General features: G+C 38.9%; 1 protein-coding gene across 3 annotated transcripts in view; it reads right to left on the minus strand.

Annotated features, from left to right (window-relative positions):
* LOC139710464 (tyrosine-protein kinase CSK-like) overlaps positions 1 to 25815 on the minus strand; it is a 151750-nt gene that overhangs the window by 108188 nt on the left and 17747 nt on the right. For 2 of the 3 annotated variants that reach the window (XM_071622378.1, XM_071622379.1), the window contains exon 2: positions 19270 to 19389. The exons of the other annotated variant lie outside the window; for it this stretch is intronic. In XM_071622378.1, the coding sequence (XP_071478479.1) occupies positions 19270 to 19286 (17 nt within the window). In that variant the 5' untranslated portion in view covers positions 19287 to 19389. The remainder of the gene's footprint in view (positions 1 to 19269; positions 19390 to 25815) is intronic. 3 annotated transcript variants of the gene reach the window in all.

The following is a 25815-nucleotide window of genomic DNA, read 5'->3' on the forward strand; positions in this document are numbered from 1 at the left end:
CTGGCACTGACCTTTTGACCTTAGACCTCATGACTTGAAACTCTCTCTGGAGAATCTTTATTTGGTAGTACATATACACTAAGTTTAAAGAAAATACCTTCAGGAATTGCATAGATATGGGGAAAATAGTGAAATGCTGAGCATTTGACCTTGACCTCATGCCGATTTCATTCAAAAATTACTTAAGTAATTGCCCCATCAAATGTCATCCTGGGACCAAGTTTGGTGAAATTTGCTTCATCCAGTCTCGAATTATTGCATAAACAGATCAATTTTAGGATTTGACCTTGACTTTTGACCTTTGACCACTGGCAGATTTCACTAAAAAACTAATCAAGTAATTGCACCATCACATAGTCATCCTTGGACAAAGTTTGGTGAAATTTGCTTTATCCAGTCTTGAGTTATCGCGTAAACAGGTACAATTTCATGATTTGACCTTGACCTTTGACCTCAGCTGATTTCATCTAAAATCTTCTTAACGTAATTGCCCCATCATACTTTATACCTGGTCCAAGTTTGGTAAAATTCCACTCAATATTACTCAAGTTATCGCATAAACAAATGCGGACGGACGTAGGGACGGACGTACAACCTGAAAACATAACGCCTCCGGCACCCTTCGGGCGGAGGCATAAAAATGAAGTTTACATAGGTTGCATTATAAGCAGAGTACAAAGAGTATTGTACACTGCTGACACAAACTGCAGGTACAACTGGATGAAGATTTCTTTCTCACTTACAGCTGTAGACTATAACACCCCTGTTACATACATGTTTGACAGGCAGCTCAAGGCCGCTTTGCAAACCATTTGCACTTAAAGAGAGGGATTTACACTTGCTTGGAAATTTCACTATTTTTCTAAAATCGTGAAATTTGGGTGCAAGTTGCCATTGAAGCAACTACACCCAAACGCCCTTTAAACATAGTCAGAAAAATTGCTAGCCGGAGTGTGATTTCTTGAAACTTTGCAATGTTTGAGGCGTAGTTTAGTGAGTGAAAACCCAAACTGCAGAAATATTGTGATTTTTCATCACGTGACTTTCATTATTTCCATATTGCGCCAGGAGTTGACGCGCACTCCCCATCCCCCTTTGGAATGTTAAGAGTACATCGGCCACTGTCAAGCACACACAGTACAGGTGTACAGGTATGGCTTTAAACTGTGTGTATGCATTGCTGGATTCCAGGCAGTGGGCAAGCAAAGTGTACTGCTGCACCCCCCCCCCCCCCCACCCTGTTCATCTGTATTACTTTTACCAAAGTTATTAGACTCATGACAAAGGCATATAACTGTCTTGATGCTGAAGTGTTACGGTATAGATTAAAATCACAGATACATGGACTTGTTATTCGACTTTTGTTTCATTCTTTGCCTCGTGTTTACTTTTAGATTACATTACCATGAAATAAATGTCATGAGGAGTGGCGACTTACTGTAATTTGTAAATGTGGAATACAAGTACAAGTACAAAATGTAGTAGGGAGGGGAGTACAAGTGTCAGTAAAACAATGGTGAGTTCTTGCTGTTGCCTGATAAAATACCTACAAAACCAAGCCTGCCCTTCATTGGCGAAATTTCATGATCCTCCTGAATGCTGCTTTTATCAACTTTCCCATACTTAGCTGAACACACCTACTACGTATGTGATCTAATATAGCAAGCTATATAGTTTTACCACAAGTTCACATTCTTGAACACTTAATTTATGTGTGCATGGGACTGATATTTACAAGCCTGGCTCAATGTTCCAACCAGCTGCAAGCAAAACAAACTGCACTGCGGTAAATACGAATAGTGCGCGCTTCCACTCGTCTACTGTCAACCTGGAAGTGGAAGACAGAGATAAATACACATGCGCACTACAGACCCAAAAATTGTGATGTTTCATGAAGCTCAAACTTTGCATGTTTTTGCCCAAGTGTAAACGGTGGAATAAAAACATCGCTATTTCAAAATATCGCAATTTCAAAAATCGCGAAGTTAGTACATTGTAGGTGTTTGTGTGGCTATACACATGGTATGAACTTCTGGTCGTTTAAAATACGTGTATAGGCATGCTTTGTGTCGGCCTTTCCATACTCTGCCATAGGAGCGCCACAACATATTGCACACATGTATTTGGTTTTGTCATTATACTACCACATGCATAATCCCTGCTAAAGGTAAATGTGACCAGTCAATGTGGTCAACAATGGCAATGGTCAGCATAGTCACAGTCAGTGAGCCATTGATGACTTTAATTTGAATTCAATAATTGCAATGTTTGGGCAATTCTGTAAAATAGTAAACCTCAAAGTCAAAATTCAAAAGTCATCAAATCACTGCAAGTAAGATATCATATCAATCGTCATAGATTATATTTTCAGGGAATTTTGTTGATTTCAATTTGCCTTGCGTATTCCAAGAATTAAAATGGGTATTGAAGTCAGAGGCTAATTTTCCTCTCATTTTCAGTTAAAGATTAGCCAAAATACATACAATGTGTACTTTTGATTTATCTCCTCAAGAATTCAGAACTACACAACTCCTATATCTGGCCAGTAAGGTTGACAGGTACACTTTTCAATTATCCATAAAAAAAAAGAAACTAGAAATGTCGCTATGGCGACTGGTATGCCTCCGCCATATAATGCATGGTTCTCCGAATAGGTCTATAGCACAATGTCTTGACAATGTGTGATGACAGTTTCACATTATAACTGGCAAAATATTAAAATGACAGGTTTGTCACAAATGCATTGAGTGTTCACTATCCTTGAACTAGGTTTATTTGGATGAATGGCTATAGGCCTTCTGTCTAAGAGTGCAGGTATTTGGGAATTTGAGGATTTGCACCCAACTTTTGACCCTTTTATAAGTTTAAAGAAGAAGTGAAATTTAGCACTTTCACTTAACCTTCGACCTTTTGACCATTGACTTTTAGGCAAGAAACTTCCAAGAGAATCTTTATCATGGGTAATATATGCATACACTAAGTTTCAAGAAAAAATCCTGCAGGCATTGCATAGATAAGAGAGAACTAATAACATTTTGATGAGTTGACCTAGACCTTTCACCCCTGACCTTTCACCCATGACCTCTAAATTCCCTACATGATCACTGCCAGTCAGTACATGCATAATATACTAAGTTCCATGAAGATACCTTGAAATATTTGTGAGATATGGAGAAAAAAGTAAAATTTTAATATTTTCACTTGACCTTTGACCCTTGACCTTTGACTTCATGACCCAAAGCTCTCTCTGGGGAATCTTTCTTTGTTAGTTCATGTATACACCAAGTTTCAAGAAAATACCTCCAGGCATTGCATAGATATAGGGGAAATAGTGAAATTTTGAGCATTTGACCTTGACCTTTTGACCTTTGACCTTGAGCATGTGCGCCCAAAAGTTGATGGGCACAACTTCGCCCACTCATACATATACATGCCAAGTTTCAATACGATACCTCAAACAGTTTTTTAGAAATGCTGTCCACAAAATTGATAACGGACGGACGGACAACCCGCACACATAATGCCTCCGGCGACTCTTCTTGGCAAAGGCATAAAAAAAAACCTCTGACTTTATGGCCCGAATTCACGAATGTGGTACAAATGAAACCATGGTTTCAACCATGGCCAAAAACCATGGAGCGCCAAGTGTCGCATGGAATATTTGTTACGAAATTGGTGATTTCGTCGACAAAATGACCGTTTCGTTAACAAAATTATCATTTCGTGGACGAAATGTTCATTTAGTTACAAAATGTTGTCATTTCGTTACAAAATAATCATTTCATCGACGAAATGACTGATTTCATAACGAAATATTCCATGCGACACTTGGCACTTCATGGTTTTTGTCCATGGTTTAAACCATGGTTACATTTGTACCACCTTCGTGAATTCGGGACTTTGTTTTTAATGACAGTGTCCCAGGTTCAACCGCTTTGGTGATGTACGTTCAATATCATCAGCATACATTTTTGATATTCATATTGATATGAAACGAGATAAAACATATCACTTAGGATGCAAAGTACTTTGTCATAGGCAATGAAACCATCATCAAAGGTAACTTGTATGGTTTGTTAAAACTGAGATGATATGGTGTTGGACATACACGGAATAAACAATGTTGCGCAAACAATTATTCTGTCTGCCACAAAGATAAAACTAAACCATCATGTTAACATATAACTGTATGCACTGCATGACTGTTCACGTAAACCTCAATACTATAAAAGCTTATATTTTTGCGCGAGTAATTTTTCGCGCTTGGCCGGGTAAGACAAATTTCGCGTGTTTTTAGCTAAGTGTGATCAGGACATTAAAGGACTTAAAATGGAAAAAAATAGCTTGATATTCATATATGTAGAGTGAGTTATACATTTTTGGAAAGCTTAAGTCTCTAGGAGAAAGTGGAATGGATAATTTCCTATCAAAATGTCAGTCAAACCTGTCTATAGCGACCACCTAAAAAAAGGGAAACAACAAAAGTGGCCCCTACAGACAGGTGGCTGCTGTAGACAGGTTGGTGGTCATTTTGAATTTCAATACTTGCATTTTATAATAGCAGAAAATATTGCATGTTATTCTTAAAAAATAACAACCAGCAAATAAGTTTGCATACGGTATGTGCAGCTATTAAGGGAATTTTTGTTGTACAATTCCTTTAATTTCATTTCTTTTTCTTTGCCTTCTTCTGTTCTTCTTCTGTAGCATCTATTCAGGGCAGCATTACTGAAGCCTAGATCTAATCTAGTCAAGTTAGTGGTAAGATGGCTTTTCGTGGCAAAGAGCTGCATTAATTTTGTCAATCGTGTCTGTGTGATTGTGACTGAGCTAGGACTTGGTAGAATTCACGCAATGAACGTAAAAGACATCGTATTCATGGCCTGTATGGGGGCCTGTACTGTACGTAAACAGTTGTGATATTTTTGACTTTCATGAGACATGGGCCCTACACCTACTCACCACAAGTGTTCTTGCCGCTTCTGCTTCTCTGCTGCTGGTGGCAACTGGCTAACTAGAATGCATGCACTACACTAACTATGCGCTAGTGACCCTAGCTGCTTGTGTAGCAAATTGTAACAGTTCAATGCGTGCTGCTGTGGGGCGCGCAGATATCACCATGAACATAAAAATAACTTAACAAAACAACAAAAAATCTAGTCTCTGTGCCCGTATCACTATCTTGCCCTTGCTTCTTCTACCTGCGACTACCTGACTTCGCCACTGTCGCTATCAGTGTCATTATCACTGTCATCATTCAATTCACTCTCGACATCAAACTCAAAGTCTAATGGTACATTATAATGTAAGAATTGGATGTTTTGGTGGTTCAGCCGAGAAAGCTGATGCAAAAAAACACAGCACATATATTACCTCCACTCGCCTGGGATACCTGCTTTACGAATGACTGCCTCAATGTACCACTGCACTCGTGTAGGTTTTGGTTCCTTGCGTGACGTATTGATTTTTAATAGGGCTTGAAAAAGACAGCTGTTCTCCCTTGGGCAAAAATTGGTGCAGTGAAGCGATCAGTTTTAACTCACAGTTTTTCCATAGCGTGAATATCTTGCAGAAGTCATATTGATAATCTGTTTCAGGAGACATTCCCTATGTTCTGACAGTGCCACCTTTTTCATATGATTTTCTTAAACTTAATATCTTGTTACTTTGGTTCTAACTACTGGCACAATACTTAAAAGCCCTAATTACTTTCTATTGTTCCTCAATGATATGCACGTAAAGGGTGTAATTGTTCATGCTGTCAATTTACTTGTTTTTTTTTCAGGTGATACACTAACAGCATATCATTACATGTGCTTATGAGGAATCTTTCTTTCTTTCTTTCTTTCTTCTTTCTTTCTGACAAATTTTGTGAAAACAATGGGCTGTATGCAGAAAAAGTAGCAATTATCCATGCTAGCCTTTTGCTTCAATCTGTATGCATAAAAATAAGCAATTGCTTGTGAGCAAAAGCTTTTGCTAGCAAGCACAAGCAATTGTTTGCTGTCTGCGAGCAATTGCTTTGGGTAGGGACTAAGCATTTGCTTAAGAACATATGTATAAATTATACCTTATGCTTGTCCTTGCTAGCAATTGCTTAATGTTTTGCCAAGCTCTGTAAAACAAGCTTGAGCTTTTGCTTAACTGGGACGTTCGCTTCTAAGCATTATGTTCAAATTCACAAAAAGAAAGGCCAAACTTGTGCAGGAATGGTATAAATCAACAAGAAATTTCTCTTGTTACGTAGGACAAATTGTCAATATGTTTTAGACAATTTTGAGTATTTCAAAAATTTTCACAGACGCATGTCTCTCTGTGCATTTCCACATAAGCAACATGGAAATGCACTTTTTTTTTTTTCAATTAATTTGGATTCCTGAAAAAACCAGCAGCATTATCCATGGACTGCTGAGTAACCTTGACCAATAACAGAGTAACATGCATGCACCAAAGTTAAAATTCTATGCGCATGTCTATGTGCACACGTAGTGAAAGATCATGTCTGTCTATTTCACCACAGCCCCTCAGAATGCATGGTGACCCCCTGTTTTTAAACATACGAAAGCATATATTATGACTTGTTTATGACATTTTATGTAATCTAAGGTTCCAAATTCTATTACGACATCATGATATGATGAGTATCTCAGTCACTTGGCCCAAATTTGAGTATGTTGCACTTGGGACGATTGTCTTTCTAGGCACTGTCATCACTTTTCAATTTGATATCATCATATAAAAAATTGTGATATAATGCAAAGTATCAAAATCTGTCGAGTTTACATATTACATCTATGGGAAGTGATTTTTTGGCCAATCTTTCATAGACTTGACAACTTTTAAGAAGCTATATTTCAGTTGGTTCCATAGGACTCTGAAAACTAGATCTACATTTGTATCACTTAATGTGATTAACCCTACCTATAACTGAGGGAGCTAGCTTAACCAGCAATAATTGTGTATAAACACGCTTTTTACTGAAAAAAAGGTTTTTACCATGGCAATGCATTATTCAACACTGAATAAAGGTGTGTTTTGCTCATTGTTAGTCACATGTGCCACATCTCAAGTCAAAAGCTCAAAAACTGAGTTATAAACTGGTAATTTCTATGATTATCATAAAAAATGTTACCATGGCATCACAATATTTGACATTAATCAACAACGAATGAAGTTTGCACAACTATGTACATAATCGTAGCAGTCACATGTGCCAAATTTCAAGTTAAATGCTCAAAAGTTGAGGGATTTAGCTGAATCCACAATACTTTTGTATGATTTTCATGCAAAATATGCCATTTAAGTGTTACCATGGCAATACAATTGCTTTAAAAGTAACTGAGCATACATCTAGTTTGATTCACAATATCTTTATAAAAAATTGCATTTGCCATGGCAGCATATTACACAATACTAACGAGGAAAAAAAAGGGTGTCTTGCACAACTACCTGATTTAGATAGCAGTCACACATGCCTAATTTGGGGTCGATTGCTCCAAAAATGAGAGAGTAGTTCGATCCACAAGATTTTGCAACAGACCGACCAAACGGGTGGGGGTATAATGCTGTTCCCATGTCAATGCATTGCTCAACAATGACTTAAGATAAGTTCGCACATCTTCATACTATTTGCAGGCACACGTGCAATGTACAAAATTTCACGCTAAATTTTCAAAGAGTAGCCGAGTTAGCTGAATCCAGAGTATTTTTGTATGCTTTTTAGTGAAAAAATGCTGTTACCATGGCAATGCATTGTTCATTACCGACAGAAGATGTGTTTTGCACATCTACATACTGTAGCAGTCACACATGCCAAAATTCAAGTCAATTCTTAAAAACTATAGGGAGTTTACACATGTAGGTCAATCCACATATCTTTTTTTATTATGATTGGTATAAAAAAAAAGGCAAGTGCCAAATTGTGTCTCGCCCATTCGCGTACAAGAAATTAATATTTTTCTAACTCCCAGAAGTTCATTGACCCGCCTATGACCTTTGACCTTGTGATGACCTTCAACTCCACAAAGGACATTTACCATTCAAGTTTGGTCACAAACGGACATAGGGATCAAAAGTTATGAGCCACAATCGAAACGCGCCCTAAAAACTTAACAATTGGACCCTAAAAGTTTGTTGACCCCTGTCTGTGACCTTTGACCTCGTGATGACCTTCACCTCCCCAAGGGACATCTACCATCCAAGTTTGGTCACAAACGGACAAAGGGATCAAAAGTTATGAGCCATAATCAAGACGCGCCATAAAAACATAACATTGGGCCCTAATAGTTTGTTGACCCCTGTCTGTGACCTTTGACCTTGTGATGACCTTAAATTCCCCAAGGGACATCTACCATCCAAGTGTGGTCACAAACGGACACAGGGATCAAAAGTTATGAGCCACAATCGAAACGCGCCCTAAAAACTTAACATTGGGCCCTAAAAGTTTGTTAACCCCTGTCTGTGACCTTTGACCTCGTGATGACCTTCACCTCTCACCTCACCAGACAAAGGGGTTATGACATAATCAAAACGCGCCTACCATCCTAAAAGTTCGTTTGTCTGTCACTTGTGGTTAAACTTCCCAGACCATCTAAGTTTGGTCACAAACAAACAGATGCATCAAAAGTTACGAGCCATAAACGAAATGCGCCCTAAAAACTTAACATTGGGCCCTAAAGTTCATTGACCTCTGCCTGTAACCTTTGACCTTGAGGTGCCCTTCATGTTTGGTAAAATGTGTAACTTTGCATAACCACTCTTCCCTCCAAGTTTGATTGAAATTGAAATCCTCAGTAGAGAGTTATTCACGTTTTTGTAGCGTTACGGACAGACGACCGACGGACGGACGGACGGACGACAGACGGACAGACGACGGACGGACAGACGCCGCAGGCGATCGCTAAGTCTCCCCACACCTCCGGTGGGCTCGACAAAAACTGCTGTTGCCATAGCCACAGATTTCTTCACAAACACGATAAAGGTGTCTTGCACAACTACACATTACATTGATCACATATCATATGCCGAATTTCAACTGAATTGCTTTAAAACTAGTAGAGTAGTTCGATCCACAACATTTTGTAAGATTTTAAAGAAAATTTGCTGTTGCCATGGTAATGCATAAATGCAAAACTAATGGAAACGGTGTAATGCACATCTACCTTTGACAGTAGTCTGACATGCCAAATTTGGGGTCAATTGCTCCAAAAAAAAAAGATAGTGGGTTTTCCATCCACAAGATTTTGCAATGGACCGCGCGATCACCAAATCGCCCGCCCACCCAACTGCCCGCTCACCCAACCGCCCGCCCAACTGACTGACGCCCAGCCATCCCACCTCAGAGTGATTCCTAAATACCCCCACACACACTATGTGTGGGTGGGGGTATGATCAAATGTTCCAGCTGAGACAACAAACTTTGTGATCGTACATTTACATTTTGATCAGATGCCCTTATTGAGTGCAAATTTCAATATCAAAGCATGTTTGCGAATGGAATAGAGAGGAAGAAATGATTTTCTTCTGTCCTATGTAAGCCTATATTTCACAAGTTTAGTTTCACAAAGACATGTGGGTGAGTGGATAAGAACTCTACCCCTTACACCAGGGCCCCATTTCATAAAAGATGTTAGGATGTCAACTCTTGCTGGAATGACAACTTCCTACAGCAACAGCCAATCAGGAAGCTGCATTCATGTCGTTACCATGACAAATGACATTCCAGCAAGAGTTGTTATCATATCAACTTTTTATGAAACGGGGCCCAGATGATCTGAGTTCAAATCGGGCAGGATCACAGAAAATCCTTTTTTTTTCTTTTTCTTTTTTGCAGTTCAGCTAAACTCCGATATCGCTTGTGCAGAAATCATTTTGTCCAGTACACATACACACACACACACACACACACACACACACATGCACAAACACAATTTCCCTCTGTTTTGCATCTGGGATTGCACTGCTTTGACTGGCACTGTAAAATTTTGTAGCCTGGTAGAGTTTGACCAACTCATCATATTATGATCATAATGGCAAGTTGATACATAACCATATCGGTTATGTAAATTTGTTCCACAGTTCATATTTCAAAAGGCCTTATAACACTGTAGAGTCCTGTTTGATTTTGTTCATGTCAAAGACTTCTTCCTTGGTAATGGAAATGAAAGCTGAAATTGAGGAATATGAAGGGTGTGATTACTTTCAAATTCATAACAGCACACTTTTCTAAATGTACTGTTCTGACTTCTTACTGTCCCCTTTAAAAAGGTGCCAATCATGGGTGATTAATCACTCCCCTGCATATTCAAACCTATATGTAACTCGTCTTAAGGTGACAAGTTTCATATCTTGGTTTGTTTTTTTGCCAAAGGAAAATGCAGCATCCCTGCAAACTTTTTTCAGGTGCCTTTGAACTCTGCAAGCCACTTTCATTATCTGCATTAATGGTATCATCTGCTACGGTTTACCATGCAAAAGTGGGAACAACTGATTTTAGGCTAGCATTTGTCTATTCAAATGACTGAAACTAGCAATTTGCAGGAGCTAAAGACAAAATATAAATATTTTCTCTTCCTATACCTTGTTCCACATATGTCTAAATATGTAAGGAGATTTTCAAATGTATAACTTCAAGTAAGATTTGTTTTCTCCATTTATATAATCCTAGTTTTAATACAGTCAAACTTGGATACCTCGAATTCGTCGGGACTGAAGAAAATGGTTCGACGTACGCGAATTTCGAGGTACGCGTACGTCGAATTTTCTTCGACTTATCCGATGTTTATCGATGTTCAACGTTTATCGATGTTCAACATGGTGTCTGTTATATTGCCTACTGATTGTTTGCATGCTTGTCAATTTGAATTGAATCAACTTTTATATGAATGAATTGAGTGAAAATCGGAAATGAAATCAAAATTTCAGAAATAAAGATTTTGGTGACCCGATCACGCCACAAAAAAAAAAAAAAAAAAAAAAGTCGGATGTTTGCCTTTACTTTTCAAAATGAACAGCGGTAACAACCGGCTACGTAAGATGCTAAAATAAATGTCAGAGTTTTGCGTTTAATTGTGGAAATGAATGACGGTAATATTCGACTCGGTATGATACTAAAATAAATGTCGGATGTTTGCTCATACTTTTGGAAATGAATAACGATAAGACTCAGCTCCGTATGGTGCTAAAACTAATGTTAGATATTTGATTTTGCGTTCGGAAATGAATAAGGATAACATTCGGCTCCGGAAGACGCTGAAATAAATGTCGAATTTTTGCTATGACGTTCGGAAATGAAAAACAATAACATTCAACTCCGTACGATGGTTAAATAAATGTCGGATGTTTCCTTATACTTTTGAAAGTAAATAGCAATGGCATTCGGCTCCGGAAGATGCTAAAATAAATGTCAGATGATCGTTTTTATGTTCGGAAGAAAATAGCAGTAATATTCTGCTCCATCATGTCCATATGATGCTAAAATAACTGTCTGATGTTTGCTTTTAAATTTCGAAATGAATAACAGTAACATTCAGCTGCGTTTAATGGTAAAATCAATGTTTGATGTTTGCTTTGACGTTCGGAAAAGATTAACAATAACATTCAACTCCTGACAATGATGAAATAAATGCTGGATGTTTGCTTTTATGTTCGAAAGTAAATTGCAATAACATTTAGCTCCGGAAGATGCTAAAATAAATGTCGAATGTTTGCTTTGATGTTCTGAAGTGAATAACAATAATATTCAACTCCGTACGCTGATAAAATAAATGCCGGATGTGTGCTTTTACGTTCGAAAGTAAATGTCAATAGCATTCAGCTCCGGAAGATGCTGAAATACATGTCGAATGATTGCTTTTATGTTTGGCATGTTTGGAAGTGAACAGCAGTAACATTCTGCCCCATACGATGATAAATAAAAATATTGGATATTTGCTACGGTACATTTCAAAATAAATATCAGTAACATTCAGCTATACGTTTCATAGTCCAAAATGTCTGATATCTGCCTTGACGTTCAAAAATGAAAAACAGTAACATTCGGCTCCGTGCGATGATAAAATAATTGTCAGATGATTCATTTCACTTTCGGAAGTGGACAGCAGTAACATTCGGTTCCGTTCGATAATGAAATAAATGTCGGATGTTTGAAATGAATAACGGTAATATTCTGCTCCGTACGATGCAAAAATAAATAACAGATTGTTGCTTTAACATTTGGAAATGATTAATGGTATTAATCCGCTCAGTTAGATGCTAAAACAAATAGCGGATGTTTGCTTTCACGTTTGGAAATGGATTAGGATAGTATTCAGCTCCGTAAGATTCTAAAATGAATGTCGGTTGTTTGCTTTTACATTTAAAAATGAATAACGGTATCTTTCGGCTTTTTACAATGCTAAAACAAATGTCGGATGCTAACAAATGTCAGCAAATGCTCCCATTTTCTCATTTCAAACGTAAGTTTTGACCTCCTCAATATATGGGCATCAACTTTTATAATAATATCTACGCCTATTTGTCAAGTCTTTAAACACAGAGTAAGATGATTGAATTTTCTATTCATTTGTTTTAGACATGGACATCTGTATCACTTCAATAATGCTTAATATTAATTTGTCTATGTTTAGTAGGACCGATTTAGTTTTTCTAATGTTTTTCCTGATTTTTTTTTTTTTTGTCACCAGATTTTACTTTCGACCACCAGAAAATAAAAATCAATGATATTGGTGGCCCGATAAAACTTAGTGCGGAGCCCTGTGTATTCTATTCTTCATTGTGATCGGCCTATACTTCCAGATTTTCATAATCGCATTGCTGGAAAAAAAAAAAAAGTTTCAGTGCTTGCGTTCTCGGGGAAGTAAACTTCGTGAAAGGCAAAAAAAAAAATAGTTAAAAAAAAGGCACTACGAGGTAGATTGATGTTTTGACAGTGGAGCGTGATTAATGGCAAAGATATAACTGTCAACGTAAGCAGGTGCGCCCCGACGGTTGAGAAATCTACGCGCACGGTATGACTGTCTCCATCAAAAATCAAAACACAGTGGTTAAAGAAAAGCAAATGATGGGGCAGCGCGTAGTGCTATCGTAAAGCACTCCATTGGCACGGGTGCTATGTGCATACCATGTACGTGTGTTGGTAGGTGTTGGGGATTTTCCTTGTCAGCTGTGTATCGGGTATTTCTTCTTGGGCGCGCGATTGTTCTGGTCTCAGAATATTTACAATCGAGTGTGAAAACATGTGACATGTCTTCGCTGCCCACGCGCGCTTAATCGCAGATGCTGAGTGATGTTTACAATTTCGATTCGAGCAACATGCTGGGAAAAACAATAAGTTAATTAAGATCGGGACATTAGATTTCCCTTCGAGGTAACCGAACTTCGAGTTATCTTTTTCGAGCTACGCGAATTTTAATACACGGAAACTCCATAGGAACAATCGGGACTTTCATTTTGCCCCCGAGGTAAGTGATATTCGACTTATCCGACGTCGAGGTATCCGAGTTTGACTGTAGTGAACAAGAGACCCAATAGGTCTAGCACTCACCTGATTATTGCAAGTTTACCTTTCACATATCCTTGCAGACCATTACTATTTTATAAGAGAAACATAGCAAACTTGGGGATCTTTGGGGAATGGACCTCCATGGGGGCATGGCGTCCATTTTACAAAATGTAAATACATACAAGTGCATATGCCATCATACTGGCAATAATACTTGCAACATTTTTAGAAAATATGACCATGTGTTTTCAAAAATAAGATCAAAATGTAGAAAATGGCTTCAGTTGGTCCTGCCCCAAGGGGGGTCACCCTTGGATCTGCCATTAAAAAAAAAATAATAATAAATAATACTTGAAAGTGCACTCACTAATGTGCATTGTGTTTATTCAGAGCAACTGGTCCCTCTGGCCCCAGTAGGGCCATCCCTGGATCCAGCATGAAGAAACTTGAAACTACAGCCACCAAAGTACTTACTCAAAGCACTAACTTACATAAACATCCTCTATTACTTCTGGTCCTTGGGAAAATATTTTTCAAATGTTCCTTTATTTGGGGGCTTTGGGTACCCCTAAGTGGGTTATGGTATCCATTTGTACAAATAACCTATAATCCTAGTGATATTACCTGCCAGATTTGGTCAAATTTTGATGATGCATTTCAAAGAAGAATAAGAAAAATCCCCCCTCCCCCACTTCTGAGGGGGCACCCCTGGATCTGCTATGAACAAACTTGACACTATACAGTCACCAATGTACTTCCTCTTAGCACTTACTTACATACAGGCTCTCTAGATTACGATGAACTTCTGGTTCACAGAAGATTTTTTTTTTAATTCTTTAATTGGGGGGCTTTAGGTACCCCCTGGGGGCCCCTAAATAGAGCATGGTATCCATTTGTACAAATATATGTACATGCTATCATCCTCACAATAATATCTGTCAAGTTTGGTCAAAGTTTGGCAATGCATTTCCAATAAGGCCACAAAAAAAAACTAGAAATATCACTGAAGGTGATTAATACCCCCGCCCCGTGACGACAGTCTTACCCAAGGAATGATCTTTCCTTGATCTTCTGCCATTTAAATGCCGTTACCATGGCAACGCAGCTTCCGACACGTCCGAAAAATATGTCTTGCACATCTTCCCACCAAGACTATTGTGTGTGCCACATTTCATAAGCTTTTGTCAAAAACTGAGGAAGTAGTTCAATCCACAAGATCTTTCCTTGATCTTCCGCCATTAATATGCCGTTACCATGGCAACACAGCTTCCGACACATCCAAAAAATATGTCTTGCACATCTTCCCACCAAGACCAATGTGTGTGCCACATTTCATGAGCTTCAGTCGAATACAGAGGAAGTAGTTCAATCCGCAAGATCTTTCCTTGATCTTCTGCCATTTATATGCCGTTACCATGGCAACGCAGCTTCCGACACGTCCGAAAAATATGTCTTCCACATCTTCCCACCAAGATCAAGGTGTGTGCCACATTTCATAAGCTTTGGTCAAAAAACTGAGGAAGTAGTTAAATCCGCAAGATCTTTCCTTGATCTTCTGCCATTAATATGCCGTTACCATGGCAACGTACTTTTTGGTACTGTCAAAAAATGCGTCTTGCACATCTACAACCAAAGGCACACATCTGCACCAAGTTTCATGGAAATTGGGCAAAAACTGAGGAAGTAGTTTGCAACACAAAATTTTCCATCATTTTGGCTCATAATATGTGAGCTGTTACCATGGCAACATACTTTTTGTCACTGTCAAGAAATGTGTCATGCTGACCTATATCCTAAGACAAACATTCAATATGAATTCCATGAGAATTGGAAGAACACTGATGAAGCAGTTTTGCCATGAAGCATTTTGCCCTATATTTTACCAATAACATGCCGTTACCATGGCAACGCACTTTTTGCCACTGCGGAAATATGTGTCTTGCACATTAACATATTCAGATGAACATCTGTACCTAATTTCATAAAAATTGATCAAAAACTGTGGGAGGAGTTCGCGACGCAAGATTTGTACCCATTTTTGCCCATAATATGCCGTTACCATGGCAACGTACTTTTGGGTACTGTCAAAAAATACGTCTTGCACATCTACATGGGAATCGGTTGAAAACTGAGTTCGCGACGCAAGATTTGCAACGGACCGACTGCCCGACCGCCCGACCGCCCGACCGCCCGACCGACCGCCCGACCGTCCGCTGATTCCTATATACCCCCTTCAAACTTCGTTTGGCGGGGGTATAAAAAAAAATGTTGCATTGGCGTAACCCGCCCGACCCTATGTTTTTTTATTTCTTTTTTTTGGTATGGATATCAAGTATCTTGTTGATTGCGATCGTGATTGCAAAAACCCGGAAGTGGAAACGGCTCTGGGGATATACGAGGGAAGTCGCATAGCCTCGCTTGATCAGTACGTCATCTGTTTCCAACACGGACGCGTACTCTATCAAGATTTATACAGTGTATACTTTGCATTCAGACTGCAATGTATTGTGTACAGTTTTGCCATAGGTTTCTTGTGTGGAGAACTTACACGAATCTGTATATGTGGGACTGTTATAGAGATCTCTGTGTGCGATGAAAAGATCGTACACATGGGTCAATTTGCATCTATCTTATCTAAGTCAAAATAGTAAAATATAAAGTGAAAACATTCAGGATAGGGATTTCAACATCTTTAAATTCTGTGAAAGGGTATAGTTCCAGTAATATCGGCCTCATAAATGATTTGTAGAATAGATGAACACTGCACATTCGGTGCAGCAGTTGTACAGTGTTTACTGAGCACTAATAGCAGTGCCAGCAATGAATGGGTCTTTTAGCTGGGGCCAGCGGGACAGGTTTAAAGGATCTACGGAGCAATAGGGTTACAGTAGCCTCCTGCTGGCTGCCTGAAATGAAGCTGTACAGTCTTGATTTTGGTGTAGTACGTTGACTGTTTTAGAGCTCTATCAGTTTACAAAGTGAAGTAAAATGGTAGAAAAGTGAGGTCGGATGTTCAAAACGTTTGACCATTGTGTTATGCATGCTTTGATAGAAAAAAGTAATACCAAAATGCAGACCATGGAAAAAAAGGTAATTGGTCTTGATGGACAACATATTCTCGTTTGTTTCTGTGTTTGGAGGTATTCTTATACAAATTGAACTGTTTTTTTCTAAGAGCTCATAGAGACTTTTGTGTTATGCGCTGTATAAAAGCCGACCTTGATTGATTGATCATAAGTTTACAATACAAGGCAGTGTTTAATACCTGTCTGTGATCCATGTTTTTACAGGGAAAAGGGGATCCCAAAAATGCAGGCCATATAAGAAATAGATTTGGTCCAGCTGGGCATGGGTCTTGGTAGACAATTTGTTTTTGTGCTTGATAACTCCTACATTGTATACAAATTGTACTGCATCATATTATACATTGTTTCTTTTGTGTAATGCATGCTTTGATGGGAAAAAAGTGACACCAAAATACAAACCATGAACAAATAACTCATATGTCTTGGTGGACAATATGTTTCCATTTGCTTTTGTGCTATGAGGTATGAAGGGGGGTTCAAACATTGCGCACCTATATTAAAAGTGTTTGTCATCACATATCAAAAATTATATGATAGCTGTTAATCTATAAATAACAAACCTAAAAACTTCATTCTCCATATTCTCAAGATTAATTTGATGTATTTTTTTTATCGAAAACGCTTCCGTAAATTTTGAAAAAATACAGGGAAACCCTGTTATAACGAGGTCGGTGGGACCATCATTTTTCCTCATTGTGACCGGTACCTCGTTATAAACGTATGCATATTTTTACCATTTTAATATGTGCAAATGAAAATGGGACCGGTAAAATATCCTCGTTTTAACCGGTATCTCGCTGTATCCGAGCTCGTTATAACGGGGTTTCCCTGTATCACTATTTTTCAGAGACCCTTCAATAATAAAACATTAAAAAAAATTGGGATCTAATATCACGCACCTGCAGTTTTAGCATTCACTTTGTACGCGCACTGGATTTTTCAGAGCTCAAAAAATAGTTATTCTTCATTTTCCTGGTCTTTCCAATCATAGCACGTTTCAAACAGGGGATCAACTATCACACACTTCCATTGACTTTGCATTTAAAGTGACGTCATATTTCACCTCAGAGTACTGTGCGCGACTTTGAAATTTAACTGCGCAAATTTAGGTCCCGCGCGATATTTGATCCCCTGACCATACTGATATACAAATTGGACTCCTAGAATAAACACGGCTACAAAGTATATAATGTTTCTATGATGTTTTAATTCACTCTATATTTCTCCATGTGAATACAGTAAAACCTAGTCGTAACAAAAACTCTGAAATAACAAATGCCTGTCACAACATTGGGTGGAATTCTTGAAGGTGCTTTCATTTTAGACCATGGTTCAGCCATGGAGTGGTTTAAGTTGGAGGCAAGTTCATTGGACCACTTTGAAAATACGCGCTTGATTTAGTGCATATTTCAAAAGTGGTCCAATGAACGCATCTCAAATTTAAACCACCCCATGGCTTAAACCAAAACCACCTTCGCGAATTTCACCCCCCTCCCTACCCCCCTATTTTGGGTGGATGCCTATACTTGTTCCCTATTTTCAAAAGACCCCCCCCCCTTCTAGGGAAAACATTCAGAAAATGACCCCCCTATCTACAGAAACTGACAAAATAACCCCCTCCCCTTTTTTTTTTCATAAATGTCTAGGGAAAATCTTCTGGAGATCAGTCCAAAATTTTTTTTTCTTTTTTTTTTTTACTTTTTTTTTTGGAGGGGGGGAGCTCTGACCCCCTATCTACGGAAGAGTTTTCAACAGACCCCCCCCCCCCATCTACGAAAGAATTTTCAATGGACACCCCTATCTACGGAAAAGACTAAAAAACACCCCCTCCTTCATAAATTTCTAGGGACAAATCTTCCGTAGATAGACGTTGAAAACGGGAACACGCATGCGGTCTCCTATGGGTTCAAGTGGGGGGCCAGGGTGTTTTTCCATGTCCAAAATATGATTCTCTTTTGCTTTTAAACCGGTGATATAACAAACTTTGGATGCAACAGACCCTCTCTATCGAATGGGGTTTTGTTCAATATGAGTTTTACACGTAAAATACAGGTAGCAAAAAAAAAATTTTAGAAAAAAATCCGCCCGCCCGACCCTATTTGAAAATCTCATGTTACGCCAATACAACATTTTTTTTGGGGGGGCCTAAAGATAAAGTGCATTATACTCACAGTACATGAATTCTTCTCACTAAACTTGTACATAGTGGGTTAAAAAAGCTTCAAACGTTAGCATATGACCTGTGCATACAAAGTACCCATACTGTCACTTTTATGTCTTTATGAACCAGGAGGGTATAATCATCTATGGATGGCATTTCATCTCATTAACCAACACTTGGCTTCTCGCTCTGATCATTTTGTTACAAGGCTCTCGAAGTGGGCTATTTTCTGTACAGTACAGTGCTGTACAGACATGTCCAGCTGTATGCACAGTTCTTCTGTAGTGAGATTATGCAATGCACATGTGATGGAAAGGTCTACCAACTGTATATAATATGATGAAAATTACTATCTAAAAAAAAAAAAGTTGTAAATGAGGAAGGGGTTAACCCTGGGGTTAACCCTGTAAGTATAATTCTTCATACATACGTATAAAAATGTATATCATCGATGCATAACAAAATGAAGTATGGCAGATGAGCAAGAATGTGATGTTTCCTAGTGAGACTAAAATACGTACGGCATTTCCTGCGCCATGGTTGCCCAGTGACCCTCCAAATGATATAATCCTCTGAGTTTGTGAATCCAGGCACAATCCAGCTATGCGTTGTCTGCACACTGCACTGTCAATCTGGTACAACTATGAAACAAAGAGAGACGGAGACAGGGTATGTACAGACAGAGCAAGAGAGGGAGAGGGAGAGAGAAGGGGGGGGGGGACAGGCAGAGGGAGCAGGAAAGGGTAAGGAGAAATGAAACAGATATAAATGATGGTGGGATTACACAAGTGATTCACGACTCGGCGCTTAGCCACAAATAATCACAGGGAATTCTGATTCACAGGCTGTGTTATTTGCTACAGAATCTGGTTTGCCAAGTTCTTGCTGCATGAAAGAGCTCCATGAGAGAAACTATTACACAAACATACTGGATTGCACATGCTGGGTGCAAACCACAGACTCTCTGTTGACTTTACATCATGCAGTTTCCTCGTTTTCTATGTGTCTGGCATGATTATTCAAGTATCCTTTTCAGTTATCATACTTATTACATCTAGAAAGAGCATAAAGGTGATATATAACATACACATAAATGTGCAGCTCCAAAACCCTACACCTTAAATGCTAAATAAACCTGTGTGTCTTTGTAAAACATTAATTGTGACCATGCATCACAAAACCAATGAAAAGTCGCACGCATTGATTTTGTGTGAAAACTGAAAATAGGTGAAATGTGTCAACCTAGCCAATCTTGAGGTTTTTATATTTTCTAAAAGAGCAAGACTAGTCTTCTTCTAACATTATGCCAAAGTTTGGAATCATAAAACAAAAGAGAAATTGTGTTTTTTACCAATTTTTCTTCAACACTTTTTTGTAGCCTGGTGTGATTAGGTGTGTCTTCTACAGTCCAATTTTTACACACTCTTCACTTTCAACTCTAGTAACTTTAGAAGGATGATGCTACTGCTGTGAAAGTTGGCATTAATCATTGACAGAATATGTTAACTAGAGCACTCGCACAGGAGACCAGTTCGAGCACATGTATCCCCCGAACCCGTCTCCCATACCCCATCTGGATTACTTTTTAAACCAGAATGTTGCATAATATGGCAACTGTCGCAGGATACAATAAAATCCAACGAGAAATGAGGCTGGTATATAGCATATACAAGGAATATGACATGTCGTCCTATAAAAGCTTGAACAATGAGAGCGCTGGCAATGAAAACTTTTGTTACCGGTACCTAGAATAACTCCCCATAAACCTCAATAGCAAGTTCGAATAAAATATCCGACAAGAAATGTGGCTGATAGAGCATGCACAAGAAATGTGACTGGCATCCAAGTTGGAGCACTGAGGGCACCACCATCACAAACTGTTGTGTCCTTCACGTAGAATGACCACCCATACACCTCCTTAGCAAGTCTGAATAAAATCCGTTGAGTAACAATGAAGTTATTGCATAAATAAGCACTTTTGCAAATTTTTATTTTTTATTTATATTTTATTGAAAAATTATACAGAATCACACTATTTACAACAATCAACTTGATTAGAATAACGCAATCACTGAACAACGTAGAGGAATTGTAAAAAAGAACAAAAAAAAAAAGGCAGATCATTAAGTTACCATATACAAATCAGATCTTGTTCAAGAGCGATATTCCGAGATGGGGAAGTAGAATATCATATCATCATGTAGTATGACCATCCGTTTACCAATCCTTAGCAAGTCTGAATAAAATCCCATGAGAAATGAGGTTACATGTAGTATAGCACATACAAAAAATATGACATGGCATCCTTAAAAGTCGGAACAATGAGGGCATTGTCAATGGAAACTTTTGTTACTTAGAAGAACCCCCCACAAACCTCCATAGCAAGTTTGAATAAAATCCGACAAGAAATGTGGCTTTAATATATCTAGCATATATACGAGAAATGTGACATGGCCTCCAAGTCGGAACACTGAGGGCGCCGTCGTCACAAAATGTTGTGTCCTTCATGTAGAATGACCACCTATACACCTCCTTAGCAATTGTAAAAAATCCAGTAAAATCCAGTAAAATCCAGTAACAATCAAGTTATTGCATAAATAAGCATATTTGCAAATTTTGTCCTGATCAGGGTGACCTTTAATTGACCCTGTAAAAGGTGGAACAGTGGGGGCAGCAGTATCAATATGTGAAGGTGTCTAGATTTGACTATAACATGTTTACATACCAAATTTGAAAAAAAAAAATCAGTCAAGAAACACAACCAGGATCGTACACACTATCTGCTCATTCGGTTTCTCTACTTAAAGGCAGAGACTCCAACCCAAAGCACCTTCTGATCTGGAGATTCTCCCGCCTGAAACCCCTGGCAAACGGGAGACTCCAAGTTTATGTGTGCGAAGCGCGAAATTCCTAGGGTTATAGATGCTCTCTGGTGCTATCTAAGGCTTATTTTTGCAACATACGATAGCAATAAGTAAGAAATCCTTTCCAACGGGAGACATTGAGCCAGGGCGGGAGAAATTAAATCTCCAACGGGAGAACGGGAGATTTTGCAGAAATGGGTTTTCGGTGGGAGATCTCCCGTCGAAAACGGGAGAGTTGGAGTCTCTGTAATGGGAAGCAGTCCTGAGATTTTCACTGTAATGATAATTAAGAAGAGTAAAAAACATAACCTTTCAGCAGTTTATACGCGTGGAAATGGAAAACTGTCTACGTACGCGATTTTTGAAAAATAGTTCCTGCAAGTGATCGTGTAAGAGCCGGCAAAAAGATGGTACGTCATGCATGCCCTACTCACCAAGTTGACAGCCGTGCCTCTAAAAACCAATTTAAGTGTTGAAATGATTAGTTGCAATTTTATCATATAATGTGAAAGTTTGTGGTTTTATTATTTCAAACAAAATATTTCAAGCTTAGATATATATAATTCATGAAAAATTAATATTGTTAACATAAATTTATATGTATTTTTAAACCAAATACACCGTGAACTTATCAAATAGGAACGGTCCTTTTCTAGCTTCCGTCCGTGTTGCATACTTCTTAGCGTAGAAACCACTCTCGCGCGCGAATTCTTACCATACTAATGTACACAGTACTCCGTCTAGCTGATTTTGCCGAAGATAACCTGTGCATGAGAGTGTCGAATTCTTCAAAGAAAATATTGTTTGTATCTCAATATTTCTGTAAGTAGTCAGATATCGCCTTTCCTCGAAAAAAACTATGACGTGAGCCGGGAAGGGTAAACACAGGGGGTCGTAGGGACATGATTTTGCTCCACTTTGCCGTGCATGTCCAGTCGGCACTGGCAGCAGCTAGCTCAGTGGCACTGTACTGCAGTCCAACCCTGGCTGCAGCCCCATGGTAAATGAAACATAGCTAGCCACTTTCCTTACCTCTCTTCGTTTTTTTTCCCTCGGTTCTCTTCGAAGTCAATGCTCGAGGTGTTTCTTTTTTATAACTCATGTGAGCAAATGGTCGGGATTGCACCTGGCTTCAGGAGTTTTCTCGGTTAATAACCGAGGGCCACAGCCTGCCGGTCCACGTAAAAACATCGCTTCTCAAATGGTCCATGCACAGGTAGGTCACAACACGATATCGAGATTTTGTAGGCCCTAAGTTTCTTATGTTCGGCATCATTGTACCGAGATTTCCCAGCTGTACAGCTCACCTTTCACGATACTTTTGTGGGTCTGGGATGGAAAAAGGATTTTCCTGGGAAATTTTCTGCACGATTCGAGCAAAACTACTGATGTCAGATAGCCTGACCAGACGACGCTGAATGCAGTCGCAGGCCTGTGTAGAACCGTTTCTACCTACAATCTGTACGTACATAATGCATGAGCAGTGACAGGGCTGCAGCTGCGCTTGTGATAGACTGGAAAAGTGTGAAGGGCAAACCGCGTATGGGGTATCTACCGTAGATCTAGTTGTACCGTCCACACGTGTACTGTGCGAATATAATACACAATACATACACACACACACACAACGTAGAAACAATGTTAAATACTACTAGTAGTAGCCACCGACGTCTATATATGCATCCGGGTAACTAGGGAGCGTACGGATAACGAGCAGAACACGGCTGGGAAGAGTTGTGCCTCGGTGACGTCTGACTCTCCGCCAGGACTTGCTCATTAGCATATTCACCATGCAGATTCACACTTTTTCAACCAAAATTTACGAGCTTATTTGGTGATTTGAAAGTTTGTTTTCGGTGAAAGTAGTTCATTGGAGGTACCAACAAAAACATTTTTTTTTTTAAATTTCGTGAGGACTGCTTCCTTTTAAAGGGACTGTATAGTTCTGGTTGAGATGGGGATTCTGATTGTAACTTTTTACAATGTACATTATAATTAGAAACTTCCTTTATGAAATATTAACGAGCATACAATTCCAAAAGGAATTCAATGACAAATATCTGTTTTGAAATGGCAGAGATTTCCAGAAATGTGGTGTCCTAATTAAAGGTGGGTCCCATTTTTAATTACATGTAGGACCACTTCGTTTTACACACAAAACTATAGACTGATCCTGATATGAATGTGGTGTGCACACATACATTTCTCGGGAAGTCCCAATTTGCAAAAATTTAGACTCGCTAAATATATACAGCTGTATGGCATATACAGTAAATTGTAAGGAATGTGTAATAGACTTTACAGGTTAGGATTGGTACAATGTAAGTGTTTATACGACTCCCTAATGATACCATAAAACTACATAGTGGAATAAGTTGCAATCGTTTGACAGCTGATTTATAGAGACAAATGTACTGCAAGCTGCAGTGTGTTAATGTACAGTTTGCAAGAAATCTTTGGTATTGGTGAATAGAATGCACGGTAATAAAGTGCTTGGCAATGAGCAAGGCTTTTACACATTATATAATACCAAGGTTCAGCTGTATTTACACCCCTATGCTCCATAATGTCCTGCAGTCTAAAAAATTTTTAATTGTGACCATGCATCACAAAACCAACATAAAGTCACCAGACATTTTTTTTTTTTCATTTAGAGCAGATTCTGAAAGAGCAGACATTAAAGAACAATGAATGTGAGGTTTAAATTACGAAAAACAGTATAAAAAGATGTCAAAGCAGAGGGAAATGTCTCCTGAAACAGATTCTTAATGTGAATGATTAAAAGATATTTGCGCCACTGAGAAATCGCGAGTTAAAAGTGATCGATTTACTTCACCGATTTTCGCCCCGGAACAGCTGTCTTTTTCAAGTCCTAAATTATCACGTCATGCAAGGCTCAAATCCCTTTACGAGTGCAGAGGTACATTGAGGCTAATATATGCAATACCTGCTGCATGGAACCCCAGTGATCGAGTAGATGATGTCTGTCTAGCAATCAGGTTGTTGATTCGAGTCACACCTCAGTATGTATGCCCATGATTTTTGTTGTGGCTACCTACCAAAAACTGAATAACTGAATAACTGAGATATCCAGAAACATGGTGTCCTAATAAAAGGTGGGTCACATTTTTCATTAGGACCACTTCGTTTTACTTTGTATGTGTTTGTTTTTTGATATCTCTGCCATTTCAAATTGGATCTTCATCAAATAAACTTTGAATTCCTCTAGTCTCAAAATTGTATGCTCTTTAACTCTTAACGTGTCATGGTCGCCGAACGGCGACCTTAGTCCTGACGTGCCATGGTCGCCGATCGGCGACTAAGAAGAGCAAGAAAAGCATTGATCATTTAAGTTCTTGTGGTACCGTAATGTGTTACACTAAGCAACTGCCAATGATATGTACTGGTAGCTGATTAGCATAGCCATCGTTTCCACTAAAAATATGAGCATGGTTACATTGGAAAATTTTGAGTAAATACAAGATTTTTCAGCTAGATGTATTTTTTTCGCGTCGGAAAATTCCGCAGCGGGCGCACCCTCTGCGAGATGTGTATGGATCAAAAGTCTCATAGGTAAACCACGCGTGTGTATGCTATTGAATCTGCGTGTATTGTCTATGCGGTTCCACTCGCATTGTTCCGCTTGGATACTCTCCTGCGGGAAGCTGCTTTGATTTTGTCCCTCAAAGAGGGTCAGCTTTCGTTCGTCGGTCGAGTCTTTCATCCTTTTGTTTTGGTGAACGTCACTAATCGTCCCCACGCTAGCATGGGAATTGCGCGTGGATAAAGGCCTGCCGATTTCAATAGAGTACGCCCGCCAGCAGTCCTTAGACAAAAGGAGGATTAGCAGGTTCTTCCCTCTCAGGTGGACAAAAGACACTATTCCAGGGCCCGGGACAATTACTTTAGTTTCAAATACAGGATCTGGGACTAAAGGACTCAGATTTGGGAATGATTTACTGAGGCAGACAGAGAAATTGCCAAGACAAAATAAATTGCTAGTATCTTTGGAATTATACAATTCTAGAAGGCAATTTTTTATCATTTGAAAGAGGAGATGTTGCTCTAAAACTTATTCACAGAGTCAAGGGAGCATTCCATTGAAGACTAGAAATGTCGCTATGGCGACTGGTATGCCTCCGCCATAATGCATGATTCTCCTAATAGGTCTAGATAGTACATGTGGACAATGTGTGATTACAT

This window comes from Diadema antillarum, unplaced genomic scaffold, assembly GCF_040938485.1.
Source record: "Diadema antillarum isolate AM-2024a unplaced genomic scaffold, OU_Dant_1.0 seq00001535_RagTag, whole genome shotgun sequence".
Lineage (NCBI taxonomy): Eukaryota > Metazoa > Echinodermata > Echinoidea > Diadematoida > Diadematidae > Diadema > Diadema antillarum.